The 14,399-nt window shown below is 40.0% G+C and overlaps 1 protein-coding gene across 11 annotated transcripts in view; it reads left to right on the top strand.

The window, feature by feature from the left end:
* Nucleotides 1-1,068: 1,068 nt before the first annotated feature.
* SPTAN1 (spectrin alpha, non-erythrocytic 1) overlaps nucleotides 1,069-14,399 on the top strand; it is a 52,452-nt gene continuing 39,121 nt past the window's right edge. For 7 of the 11 annotated variants that reach the window (XM_054220942.1, XM_054220941.1, XM_054220934.1 and 4 more), the window contains exons 1-4: nucleotides 9,054-9,073; nucleotides 9,811-10,050; nucleotides 10,677-10,802; nucleotides 13,128-13,268. In XM_054220942.1, the coding sequence (XP_054076917.1) occupies nucleotides 9,814-10,050; nucleotides 10,677-10,802; nucleotides 13,128-13,268 (504 nt within the window). In that variant the 5' untranslated portion in view covers nucleotides 9,054-9,073; nucleotides 9,811-9,813. Of the gene's footprint in view, nucleotides 1,201-4,304; nucleotides 4,353-9,052; nucleotides 9,074-9,810; nucleotides 10,051-10,676; nucleotides 10,803-13,127; nucleotides 13,269-14,399 lie in introns of those variants that run through there. The other 4 variants (XM_054220939.1, XM_054220933.1, XM_054220938.1 and 1 more) reach the window with 3 other exon arrangements.

The raw sequence follows: 14,399 nt of genomic DNA, 5'->3' as shown, positions 1-14,399 counted from the left end.
ACTGCTTCAACTGATGGTTAACTTTTGTATTACGTTATTCTGTTTCTTGTCATTTTAGCAGTTTTAAATGTTAGCCATTTGGTGTTACGAAGGTACAGTGCAAGTAAGGTCTTATGCATGTATTCATCGTACTGTCGTGTCTGATACAAATATGCATATGCCAAAGGAGAGCATCTGGGATGTGAAAATACTGTGCATTCAGGACGAGATGCCTTAAAATTGCCGTGAGTCATACTCTTCCTTGGAGACAATAGTTCCAGGCAGTCCCGCGGGTTGCCATGCAATGTTACTTTTCCATTTAAGTACTTTTATTACAGTGTTATTAACTCAAAAATCATTCAAACCCACTCACCACTTTGATCCCATAAAGTTCTTGCTGCCTTAGAAGGCCTCTTTTTAAAAGAAAAAAAAAAAGATTAGAGGAGAACTTCTTTGTCATGTCTATTTTAAACATCTAGTTTATACTAAAGGCTCATTTTCCTTTGAATTTATGCATTGGCTTTTCAAAAATACATCTCTCTTGACAAATGTTTACAGCCTTTTGATGCTCGGTCCTTGCCAGGCCTCTTTGTGCTTGTGACACTGCACCCTGCTTCAAAAGAAGAGACTTACCCACATATATTTTTAATAATGTAAAGCTAATGAGGCTGCTGCTTTAAGTCTGGCCTGTTGATTTAAATTGTAAAACCTGCCCCTCTCCTGCTACAGCAGCTCGGGTCTTTGAGAGCCCAGACTGACCCTGGCTGAGGAGAAAGGGGCGGAAACCCCAGCTGTCGCCATGCTGCACGGACGTTGTAACTGATTCCCGATGTAATATTGTCTTTTTTTTTGTGTCCAAGGCTTGTCTCCGTAGTCCGGTGTGCTGAGAAGGGAAAACGGCCGCCGTGCCCCTCGGCTCTTTCCGGACCCTCCCGGCTCTTTCCGGAATCGCTCGGCACTTTCCGGCACCCCTCGGCTCGCTCCAGCCCTCCCCGCATGCGCCGCTTCCCTCAGCTGGGGTGGGTGGGGCCCTCCCTCCCCCCGCCCCCCCCGGCTCCCGATTCTCCCCGAAGCCCTTCGGCCCTTTTCGTCGCCCGGCAGCACCGTTCTGCGGCGCTGACGTCACCTCCGGGCCGCCTTATAAAAAGGCGGGCGCAGGGGGCGCGCGGCGTCCGTGGCGGAGGGCGCGGAGCCGGCGGCGGGGATCTGCGCACCGACCCGGTGAGGCGGCGGGCGGGAGGGGGGAGCCGCGCCCGCCTTCATTCGACCCCGCTCGGGTAGATAGAGTCCCTCGCACTCCCCGCACCCGCTCCGCCTTCCGCCGCTGCGGAGACAGGTGTAGGGCTGCGCGCTCCCCTCAGCCGCGGGGAAGGCTGAGGCCGCCGCGCTGAGGAGGGCCCTGCCTCAGGCGGCTCCCCTCGGCGACCGCTCGCCCTCCCTGGCGGCCGTGGGGTTTGTTATCGCGGGTGGCCGCGTCCGCAGAGCCTGGGTCCCCCCCGCGGCCCTCGGGGTAAGGGAGGGGAGGGAGGGGCGGGGGAATTGCCCTGGGCGCGGCGCGGATAAAGGGCAGGCGGTCGAGGAGCGGCGGGATCCGCCCTGGGCAGTCTGGACCCGCGGCAGGAATTTCATTGAGCGCCCTGGGGAGGGGATAAAGAGGCGAGTAAATAGCAGTGACAGCGGATCTCCGTCCCTGCGGGGCAGAGCAAGCGGACCCCGCCTTGCCCGCCCTTCCCTTCGTCCCTGTCCAGTGGGGTTTGCGGTAAAACCCTGCCGCCCCCCATCCCCTGAGGAAAAATGTCGGGAGGGAGACGGGGAACCCGTGTCTCTGCGGTAACCCGGCACAGCAATGGCTTCCCTCAGCTCTCCCCAGCCCTGTCCAAGGTCAGGAGATGCAGCAAAGAGCGTGTGTGCGGGAAGAGGAGAAAAGGCAGCGATGGAGGGGCCGGGTGCTCGGTGATGGCTGGAGACACCCTTCCTCCAGGAGAGAGATAGCTGTGTGAAAGGACGGACACGTCAATAGCTTGCATAGCAGAGTTGTCCAGCCAGGCAGGAAGACATTTAGAAGAAATCCTCCGAACCTGTGTGCCTCTCATAAATGTGTCATTTTGGTATATAGGTCAAGCACTACGCTTTCCTTCCTTTGTAAAAGATTCAGGATTTGTTCCTCCCCTGATTAACTTTTTTTTTTTTTTTTTAATTTAACATAAATCACAGTCATGACAGTCAGGGTTTTCTCAGTTTGTTTCCTGCATACACGTTATCTGCTTACAGTGATATAAATTCATATTGCTAGATCATAAACATATACCAATAGGGTAATCACTTCCCCTGACATTTATGGAAAAGCATAAGCAATTACCACTACATTTTTTCAGCAGATCCGTGGTGACTGTTCAGGATTTTTAGTAGCTATTTTGTCATAAAACAGCTACGTGTTCCAGTCAAAAATGTACGTGACTATTGAGCAGTCTTTCATACATATTTAAATAGATTCTTAAGAGCAGTTGTCTGGAGATGGCGAATGAACACATTAGGCGGGGGGGAAATAAGCAACCAAAAAAGCCTAACTCAGCCTGAAATGGTTCTGTTTCTTTCTGGAAAAAACATAATCCATTTTCTTTTGGTATTTTGTTTTCAGCAAAGTGCCAGAAGATTCTGATGATTGTATTCACTGAAAGGCCTTGGTCAGGGATTTAGATTTGTTCAAAACAAATATTAAATCCCACCGTGTGATTTTTATGCATTTAAATACAACTAGCAGTGAGTTCTTCTGTGAAGTCTTCATCTGTCCTTCCTTATAAATTGTGCAGAGAAAAATAATCCAGAAAAGATTGAAAATGGGATATTTTCTGCTGCATTGTGTGCAGGATCTGTAGCTGTAGTAATGAAATTGTTAAGCTGTGGAAAATGCTTGAACTGAGATAGCAGGTTATGTTGTTCGCAAGAAGTAATTTATCTTCATTCCTGTTGAAAAAAAGATACATCCATACTGGTCGGATTGAAATAGAAATTTTAGCTTAAAATCAGATTTAGATGTTATGCTTTATGAGATCCATAGTTGATGAAGTTAGCAAACATATTTGTGGTTGGGCTTTTTTAATAACAAAAAAAAAGGTATCAACGATAACAAAAATGGTCAATGTCAAAGACTGACTTTTAACTGTTTTTTACATATTTTTCTCCTGCAGAAAGGTAGGAGCAGCCTTCAGTCTCTTGAGACAGGGTGGTACCTCTTGGTGTGAAATTCCTATTTCTCAACTGTTACATTTATAACTAACCTTAGTAATTTCAAGGAAATATCTTAGTATCTTTGCTGCCTTATTTTTAATCTACTTAATGCATTTATGGGGTTGTAATTGTTTTATTCATAAATGCATTACTTTTGGGGGGCAACTAATTGCTTCCCTAGTATTGGAGGAAATAATATGAATTCCTCCCTTTTTTCCGCTGCATGTTAGTATAGTGTGGGAGTTTGTTTTTTCCATTTGTCCCTGGAGTGTAGGCAGTAGAAAAATGGGGTGGAGCAGGCTGCAGATGCTGTGGATGGAGATTGCCAAGCGCAGTCCAGCATTGTGCTCCATAGCTGACCATGGATCAAATGGAGTGGCAAGCTGCCTTCTCACTGCTGCAATTGATACACATTAAGCTATGCAAATGCCACCAGAGATACGCACTAGCTTCAGCTGGCACAAAGGCACGTAACTGCGGTTGTCCATGAGCTGCTTCAGGGTTTGCAGCATACTCATGGGCAAAATGTAGCGTTAGGGGAGGCAAGGAAATCTTCAGTTAAAAATTCAGTGGGTTAGATACACTTAACAGATGGATAATTAGCCATCTCAAAAAAATACCTTCTGTCGCAACTGCTACTTGTCTGTTTTTTTTACTGAGGTAATTGAAAGTAAAAATCTTTGTAGATAATTACATTCAAAACCTTATTGAGTTTGTGTCTTTAAATTAAGCCATGCTACTTGATTACTTTGTAGCAGGAAGTGTCATTTGCCAAGTCCAGATAACTTTCTTTCTGTTTTGACCTTCAGATTATGGTAGTATTTTTTTTAGACTAACTGGAAAGCTTAGTACATACCAAATTAATATAGGTTTTCCTGTTGATATTTGTAACCCTTTTTGCATGGCGAGGTCTGCTCATAGTAGCTTGCGCAACAATAATGCCAAATTGCTGTATGTGGCAAGGAACTAAAAGGAAAGTATGGAACATGTACTGTGATGGAATATGTATTTAGGGGAAAAAAAAAAAAGAATGAAGCCATGTCCTTACGCTAGTCATTAGTTGAATGTTATCTTGATTTCCCCCTCCCTTTTAGACTCTACATTCCTCCATCATGTTGTCATCGTTTCGTAAAGTCAAAGTCCAGGTATTTTTACGTAATGCATGAAGTGTCATCACCATACTTGCCTGCCTTTATTGCCATGACCTATTTGTAACAAAAAAACATCTATTTGAGAGTTTGTTCTATCTAGCAGGTGCTTTGTTTGTACTTCAGTGTTGAGTCTGATGTGTCTTTCCTTTAATACTTTGAATTTCCTAATTTCTGTCTGTGATGCATGATGTGTGAGCATTTTGTAGTTGTTATAATTCAGTATGATTTGGTTTTGATGTGGATTAATTTTCTAAGAGATTTTTGTTTTAAAAAGTAGTTGTGCAATATGTTTTTACTTTATAGCATCTAAAAATCAACGATGATGTGATTTACATCGCAGAATACTATGCATTTGAAGTGGGCTTTGGTTCCTGTTCCATCCACTTGCACAAATTTATAATCCTCATATTGTTGTGGTGTAACTGTTTATACATTTGCGGTGTTTTCCGTTCAGGGATGGTAAAATAAATAGGATATATGGATCAAACTTCAACTAGGTAATACAAGCAACTAGATTTTATTTGGAAATTATAGTAATGTAAATGTTTATACTACAATTAAAATTACGATGAAAAGATAGCAAATGAGAATGGAAAATGCTGGGATTCATTATATAATATCACATTACCTGTAAACTCTGCGTTTCTGCAATGCAGTCAAGGTAATTTGCTTTCTCAGGAGTCTCGGCAGAGTGCAGCCCTTGCCAGCACTGCATAGTTTTATCAAAGGTCTGTGGTGATATTAAGAACAAAACAAAGCCAAAAAAACCCTTGTACATAAAGGCACCAATTTCAGATCGGCAATTCAGCTGCTTTTCTTTGAATAGTGGAATTAAAATTCTAAGACTAAATGCCTAAAAATGAACAGGTCTTTAATCGTCTTCCATATTCTGAAAGTGCACAGTTAAGGCTCTGCACAAACATCAGCCCGAATCACTAGCTTGGCAGCCTGTTTTAGTTCAAATAATTTACCTTTCTTTTTTCTTTTAATGCTGCAGTTTCTTGTGTCCCTGCAATACTTACTTAAATTTGGGGTGGGTTTGTATTTTACCTGTGCAGCGGTTAGTCTGTATGAGACTACGGCATTAAGCAGCGACTTCAACACATCTTGGGTTTTTGTACTGCAGCACTTGACTTATTTTTCTGGCTTGGAATTTGTAGAGGCTTGAGGCTGTAGGTGACCTTCCTTAACAGAAACCAGGAGTATTTGGACGCAGGGTTCTGCTGCGCATAGTCCGCCCTTAATATTTCTTCATTTTGTAGATTTAAATTTTGTCTCAGTAGAGTTTTAAATCTCTAGTGTAGGGTACATGATGTGACATCTTTCCGTTACTTTTTCTTAACACAATATGCTCATGAAGTTCCCTTCACAGGAGCAGGAGCCAGTGCTGTGCATACCTTTCAGAAGGGTTGTCTTTTATTTACCTGCAATACTAGCACCTACTAACTTAGCTCTAAACTCAGCAGTCGTGTTTTTGTGTTTGAGATGTACATAGTGGCTTACTTCTCCCCTAGCCTTTTGAGGAAGCTGTGAACGGAAGAAATGAAAGTTGGAAGGAAAAGTGTATGTTGTTTTTTTTCTTTCATGTCCTTCCCTTTTGAAGGTTATTTTCACATCCAATATTAGAATTCAAATTTTTTTGCTTAAAGAAAAAAGATCAGAAATCCATTCCCATTTCCCAGGAGAAAAAGCAGCCAATAAATGCTCTTTTGACAAGGCTTAGGATGTGTAATATTGATGAATGCAAAAAAACGCATCAAGCTGGTCGTGTGTGTACACTTGCGAAGCAGGGAGTGTTTTGATAGGGAAAGTGCTCATATTACAGGCTGTTACTAGGGTCACGTATGCTGAATATACGTAACACACATCAGGACTCATCTTAACAGAAAGTCATTATTTTACTCCATCTTAAGATAGCGATCTTTATATACTGATATCTGATTGCTTTTCAGGCAAAGTAGTTTAATTCTTTAAGCTTCATGGAATTATTCTTAAAAATATGCTAAAATCTTCTGTACAGTGCTGTGTGTATTTTACATTCAAGTTTTTAAATCCCAGATAACACGTTTTGGTAAGGGAAATGCTGACAGCTCTTATGTGTGTGCGCCCCGGTGGCAGCACTGTAATTCCTGTTTAACCCACCTCGATACTGCTGTTTCCCGAACTTGAATGATGTTGCTGACATCATCGCTGTTGCACTGCAGTGTCTGTAAATATCTGCAGTTGTATATTCCCATGCAAATTTTAGTGTACTCTTTGTATAATTTGTATTGTCTGGGGAAGGCTAATCTTCTTAGGTTGATTTTAGATTGGGGTTTTTTTTGTCTTAAATGTATATCATCTTTTTGTTGGCTTTTTTTTTTTTTTTTGAAAAAATACCACCACAACGGTACAGTGTGAAGAAGCATTTCTGATTATTTTTTTAGTTAGACATAAGCTGATGAGTGGCTTTTTAAAGTTAGTCTTACAACATCAAAGTACAGTATTGAATGCCTTCAGGACAGTTAAGATGTGCTGGTTTGGGGCCGTGTTGGCGATGTTGCCTTCTGGGGCTGTCGGGAGGGCCGAGGCAGTGGGTCAGAGCCGGACGGTGTCGTTCTGCCAGCACCGCCTGGAAGCTTCGCTCTGTCCGACCTTATCAGCCGGCACAGCCTGCGCTGGGAGGGGCTGGCGGCAGCAGCGATGTGCACAGGGCTGGGGACGAGGCCAGTTATCAGGGCATTTGCGTATGTCCCAATATAAGCTATGTTTTTCACGTTAAAAACATAAAGCGCAACTTCTTGTTGGCATTTCTCTTGCTCGGGGTGTATTGTAGCTGCCTTTCAGTGATGTAGTTGAACCAAGAAGGTTTACAACTGTCTCGGGGAGCTGCTTCGTATTCAAGGGGGGTACCGCAGCTGGAGCGTGAGAGCGCCGGTGGTGGACTGCATCATTCTGCAGCATCGATGACTTTTGAGTTCAGAGCTCCCCGGTGACTGCTGATGGCGCTCTGGCAGAGCACAGACTTGCTGACGTCAGCTGATCTGCTGCAGGAAAGAACAGTCTATTATTGCTAGACCAAAGCACTTCTTTTACAATTGACTAGCTCGACTTACTGTAGCTATAAAAGGAGCCTTTCTTTTAACGAATTCTAGCAAAAAGATGAGCCAGATTGCATGACTTGTGTGGTGAGAGGCAAACCAGCTACTAGGCTAAATTACAGCAGGTCTTCTGTTTGTTGGGGTTTTTTTTTAATGTTAAATAATTTAATAATTTAATTTTTTTAATAATTTAAATAATTTAATAATTTAACGTGATTTAAAATCACTTGGGCTGTGGAGGTTATTTCTGATACTGAAATATAATTGACAGCAAAAGACTGTACAGCGTTCCAGAGACTAACTAGGATTGCATTTTCTCCTGGTAATGCTCATAACCAGAATAAGCATAGAGACAGGCTACAGTGGTGTGGTACATTTAGACTAACTGCCGCTTTGTTATTCCTGAAAACAATTTGGTTTAAAAGAAGTGTTGTTGGAATTCAAACACAGTGTGACAGCACAGGAAGGGGAGGTTTTAGCAATAACTTGCTCTCCTGGTGGGGAAAAGCTGTTTGAAACAGGGCTTGAGAAAACAGCTGCTTCCTCAGGCAAACGGATCTGCAGTTGAGCTCAAGTTATGTTCAGGGTTTTGATCTTTTAATACTCAGATACACTAATCAAGTGGAGCCTTTGGTACCACTGCCAGATGAAACCTGGAGTTCATTTATATAATACAGTCTACACAGACTGGCTGTTTTGTTTGTTTTCTTTTTTTTCTTGCCCTCTTTTGACGGTAATGAACGCAACGCCCAGGCCTGGAAGAGAAAGCAAAGCTGAATTTTCTTTCCTTCCTTAAATTGCCGCAATGCAGTTGGGGCTCAGAGTTCACGGGAGTAACAACTGCTGCTGAAACGGCTGAGCTCTCGCAGGGTGGGACTGTTGGAAGAGAGCTCAGGAATGTGTGAATTCGCCCCCATATGTTCCTTTCTATCAGATGGTCCCTTTACAAGTGCTTGGAAACCAAACAGAAAACATGGCCATATAGATCCCTTTCCAACCTGTGGAGTTTTTCATACAATTATGCAAGATACATGTCTAATTAAAGCATGTGGCTAACCAATGACTAAATAACAATTTAATATTTAACAGTGTTTTTTTAAGAGATTGCCTGTGCCTTTTAGTATGCAGTTGTAGGCTGGGTTTCTTCCCTATCTTTGATAGAATTGATGGGAAGTACATTTAACTTGATGCTTACAGAATTTATAATAAAAGCATTTAGGGAGCTATACATGTAAACACTTGTACATCAAGACATTAATTGCATAATTGTTCAAGCATGGAGTGTTTGTTGCAACAGTTTCTTGATATGCAGAGTGAGTTGTCAAATAAACGGGTAAATATCCAAACTCCGATGACAATAATGATACTACTTTTTAAATTTGTGTTGCAGTTATGTTCTAATGCACAGATCTCATTGAAAATCAGATTGCTTGTTGAAAGTTTAGGAACTGAAAATTAAAGGTTATCCCAATTTTTAATGGAAAGGAGATAAAGCAGAACAGTAGTCAGTTCTTTGCTATCTGTGGTAACAATAACAGGTTTTAGTATATAATGCAATACATAAGGATTTTCGGTCAAAGTGGTCAGAACAAGATCACCAGTTACACGAAATGCTCCTTGACCACCTTGTCCAAGGTCAGAACTGTGAAGCACTGTGAGCCTTTGTATTGGCTTTTGAAAGGTTATGTAGGGAGTGGTGGGGTGGGGTTGTACCTTCTTTTAATTGTGTGAGAAAACAGAGGGCAGATGCATCACACAGACAGAAGTGTGCATGTGCATCCGTATATAATATATATAGATATGTAGATATACGTACTTATGTGGACCAGGTAGCTGTTGTTTAAAGAATAGTAATATTCTTACTTTAGTTGATCTGTATTGAGTATTTTAAATAAAATGTTTCCAGATCTTATATGTTGTACAGGAAACATTTTATGTCTGTATATCTAAATATATTTATGTGCACAGAAACACGTTTTTAACATTTGTATTAGACACTTGCATGCTACAGTTCGAGATGACTTGGCCTTTATATGACTGCAGCCATATTTTTCCAAAACAAGTAGATGTTAAATGATGTCTTTGTAAATATTCCTTTCCCATTATTTTCTCTTAAAGTGAGCATTTCTTTATTTATATGTATAATATTTATATTTTTATATACATACCTGCACACACAGAGTAAGACTGTAAGTAAACATATACATTATATGCATAATATTTATATTTTTATATACATACCTGCACACACAGAGTAAGACTGTAAGTAAACCACAGGAAGTTTAAAAAAGCAGGTTTTTCTTTCATGGATCCCTTCCTACCCTACCATTGTTTTATAATACAAACAAAATGGTTTTTTTTTTGGCTTTCAGAAAATGGATCCGAGCGGTGTAAAAGTGTTGGAAACGGCAGAAGATATCCAAGAAAGGCGTCAACAAGTTTTGGACCGTTACCACAGGTTCAAGGAATTATCTTCTCTAAGGCGCCAAAAACTTGAAGATTCCTATCGATTCCAGTTTTTCCAGCGTGATGCAGATGAGCTTGAAAAATGGATCCAAGAGAAACTGCAGATAGCATCTGATGAAAATTACAAAGACCCAAGCAATTTACAGGCAAGTCCTACTGCCATTTTATGTTCTTGTACTATTAATATTCGGGCGTACCAGGTCAACTGGGATAGACAGAACAAACACAGAAATGTAACTTGATCTAAGAGTGGTGAAGAAAGATGTATGCAAATACGCACGGCCTTGCAAAGTGTTCTTCAAAAGCCTGGTTTCTTTGCTGATATAATTGGAATATTTCTAGTAATGGATTAGATGCTAAATCAGCATAGAAAAAGTTACTCAGTGCAATGTAGTATAAAACCGACTTTCCTCAATCCTAGAATTTGTTGGACGCTTTGGCTCTGTTAAATAAATGTGAATTAACTCATTGCTTCCACAAAAAATGATATTTGTAGAAAATTAACTTGTGTGGGTGGAACTAGCTGATGGGTTCTCAGATGTTTGGACACTCCGGTGTACAAGAGCTAACACAATAATGAAATAACTAAAATGGAGATGTTTGAATCCACCCGTGAAACATATGGTACAGCTATGATTTCAACTGTGCTCTTTTATTGTTTGTTTGTTGGTACTGAATATGGATAAAATACACTAAAAATCTTGATGCTGCGAAATGTGGAGGAGGGCTGTGCATCAAATCTCAGTCACGTTCTTTGATGTTTTACTTGTAGGGGAAGCTGCAGAAGCACCAAGCCTTTGAAGCTGAGGTGCAGGCCAATTCAGGGGCTATCATTAAACTGGATGAGACTGGAAATCAGATGATTAATGAAGGCCATTTTGCATCCGAAACCATAAGAGTGAGTTTTAAAACTTTTTTTTTTTTTTCCCCTCTTACAGGCTTTTCCTTAAACACTTTGTGCAGATTGCACAGATAGCTCTATATGCTAAAACACTTTTTAAAATTCTACAGGTATTTGATTAGTGAAATCACAAAAGAATTAGTATTTGTAAAGTCTGCAGATATTTTTATTTCACGAGCACCCAGCTCATATCTTTTTTTGGATCCAGTTCTGAGGTGAACTATCTGCCAGTGGAGTCCAGGAGCTTGGACTGGAAAATCACCAGTAATTCAAAAATGTTTGAAAGTCACAAGGCAAATAATTATATTTGTGGTTCTTCCCAGGATGGTGTGATATTAAGAAGCAGCAAATTCACAAGGCCTGGTGTCAGGGATGTTGACTGCTTTTTTTTTTTTTTCTGATATATAGATTTTCTGCAGTAATATTTATAAGTAACACAAGCAACCATACCAGTAAACTTCGGACATCTAATTTCTGTGTGCTCTGGGTCAGATCAGGTCTCTAGTGATCTTTACTTTCTGGTTAAGTTGTGCTGGCCATGTGTTTGAATCTCTTCTAATTCACGTTCCATGGCTTTTTCTGTGAGCTCCAAATGCAGTGCTCTGTCTGCTCTGTTTATCCAGCAATGAACATCTCTTATGACAGCTGCTTCCTCAGTAACAGACAGTAAGCTTTCTTCAAATCCTTTTCCGAGATCTACTGTTGTTTTTTATTTTCTCTCTAAATCTCCCAACCTGTGTAATGCAATGACAAATGTGTTTTTAAAATCTTTGCTGCTATACTAGATAGGCTTACATTTTACAGTATTTGAGTGATTATTAATGTTTTAAAAAGTCTGAGCAAACTGAAAATTTTAAGCAATAATTTGACTTGTGTTTTACTCCTATGTATTCTCATTTTTCTCTGGCTATGTTAGTGTATATGCATACATGCGCATATCCCACCAGTAAACACTGGGTTTTCTTCTCTAGGACTCACTTTCTTAAATCTGCTGTTTCTGGGCAAAAGGAGAACTCTTAACTGACATGTTCATTATTTCATTGCAACTAGGAAAAGCAGCATTTTTTAAAAATACATTATATAATAAAAAAACCCTAAGGTAATCTTAGAAATTATTTTAGAAATCTCATTGTAATCCTATAATCTTTACCACAAATAGGGGGGGAAAAAAAAAAGCTTTGTAGTTGAGTGGTCTTAAATAATACTGTGTCTTAGCCTCTCAATATAAGTTGCTATTTGTGTTCTGTTTGGAGTGGTAATTTGCCTTTTAATGGTTCAGTCTTTCACGCCATACCGGACTGCACAGCGCCCAATAGTAACAGCTACCCAAGTTGGGTTCCACATACGAGTAGGTGAAACTTCTGGCTGTGCAGTGCAACTTCTTTCTGCAACGTCTTCTTTCTTCCTTCGTTGACAATTTGCACTATCTTTTTGGGCAGTGCTAGGAAGTGGTGTTGTGTGAGCCCTTTCCTCCCTTGAAACCTACCTAACTGAACTTTCTAAAGGGATTAAATGGGTATCCACCCATGCTGGATGTTCAAAAGCTTCTCTAGCGTGACTTTCAAGTTTCAGATCTCGATGAGCAAAGTGTTATAGATGATGGGTGGAGCAGATACTTTCCTGTTTTGCAAGTTGTGTTTCTGTGTGGGAGTGTGGTTGTTCTTTTAATTGTCTATAAAATTTATGGTTGCACCCAACAGTTTTGAAAGGCAAAGTGCAGCCAGAGAGAAACTCAATATTAAAACTAGTAATTACTCCTAGTATTTCAGTATTATGTTACTTAACAATGTTGGCTAAATATATTAACTAACTAGTGCTAAGAGAAATCGTTAAAGTACTGTAAAGTGTCACAAATTTGACTTCAAACAAAATGTGTGGTCTTAAATAAAAATAAATCCCAAAATAAAGATGAGATTCACTTATTGGGAGTTGACTTCCATGTAAAAGACTGAACATTTGAAGAGGATAGTAGCAAACTTTTGGTCTGACTTCACACTAGCATAGAATTTAAATCAAATTTTATCTCAAAATAGTTGAGATAAACAGTTGTGTAAACATAACTATTTGATAGCTTCATTAATTAATAACAAGTATGTAAATACTCCATTCAGTAATTTCTAATTTTGTGCTGTTACATCACTTTACATCATATGAAAACTAATGACTGGAGATGAAATTGTTATGAGTTTTGTCCACCCTTTGTCTAAAGTAAAGTTCAGGATATACATCTTTGGAAAAAGATATCTTTTGTTAAGGTCAGGAAGGGAATAAATCTAATTTTCTCTGGTATTGGATTTTAATAACAACATCCTATGGTTCTAGACTCGGCTGCAGGAGCTGCACCGACTATGGGAATTACTGTTGGAGAAGATGAGGGAGAAGGGAGTCAAATTGTTGCAAGCTCAGAAGCTGGTGCAATACTTACGGGAATGTGAAGATGTCTTGGACTGGATCAATGACAAGGTATATTATTACCTGCCTTTACTTGAAGGGAAATTTGATGTGCTTTTGTGGAAATTTTCTATCAACGGATGGTTGCTTGAGTTCAGGTAGTCACAGAGAGCTTTTAAAGGCACCTGTATGTTTTATTTAGATTATTCATCTTGTGTAAGCAGTAGGTATGCAAACTACTATTCTTTCTTTTGCTGCCCTGAAAAAACCCAACGTTCTAGACTAAGGGAGGAAGCCTCCATGTTGGAGAGCATAGTTAAACTTATTCAATTCTTTCTTTGCTTTGAGGAGACCTTCATATTTCTCATGGTAATCAAATTGAAGTTTCCTGTAAGGGAAATCTACAACATGTACAAGCAAATGTTTTTATAAATGCTCTAAATGATCTGTTATAGAAAGTGGTCGGCCTAACCAGTAAGCAGTGTGTACGTAATTACTTAATGATTGGAATATCTTTAGATATACGTTGTAAGGACACTTGCTGCAAGAGAGCTGTTGGCTCTTGATTCTTTGAACTCTGAGGAAACAGACCACAAACCACACTATCAAGAAAAAAAAGCCACAAAATGATCATACAGGTTTTCTTAATGATGGTTTGCTATTTTGTGTCACAGTGGGTTCAAACTGTAAACCCTGCATAACTGTTACTGAGTGTGACGGTGCACTTTTCATAAAGAAATCTTGCATCAGAAGCCTACAGCAAATGTCCATAAAAAATCTAAAAATGTAAACAAATTCTAGTCACTGTGTGTACTCTGAAATAGCGTGGGCAATTATTTTGTAGTTTTAAAAGTATCATTTCTTCTGTGCATATTTTCTTTCAGTAATTTAGGTTGATGTAATAGTGATCATCGTGCTCAAAACAGAAAACAGGAGAGTATAATTGGTTATATTCAATAACTTAAAAAATGAATAAAAGCAAGCAAGATGAAAAAATAATACCTGTAGTGATCTTGCATATTTTCTGCAATAATGGAAGGACATTGGGAGGGGAGTGGGGGGTAGTGGAGTTTAATGGTGGAAACTGTGGTTTTAAATCTGACTTTAGACAGAGTAACTGTCTTTGACCTATTCAAAATTAGGACGGTTTGCTTCCTCATTTTTAGTAGTGATTTTCCATATGTTATACTGAAATTGAGGGTT

Source organism: Rissa tridactyla, chromosome 14, assembly GCF_028500815.1.
Source record: "Rissa tridactyla isolate bRisTri1 chromosome 14, bRisTri1.patW.cur.20221130, whole genome shotgun sequence".
Lineage (NCBI taxonomy): Eukaryota > Metazoa > Chordata > Aves > Charadriiformes > Laridae > Rissa > Rissa tridactyla.
This window is presented reverse-complemented; position numbering and strand designations above follow the sequence as displayed.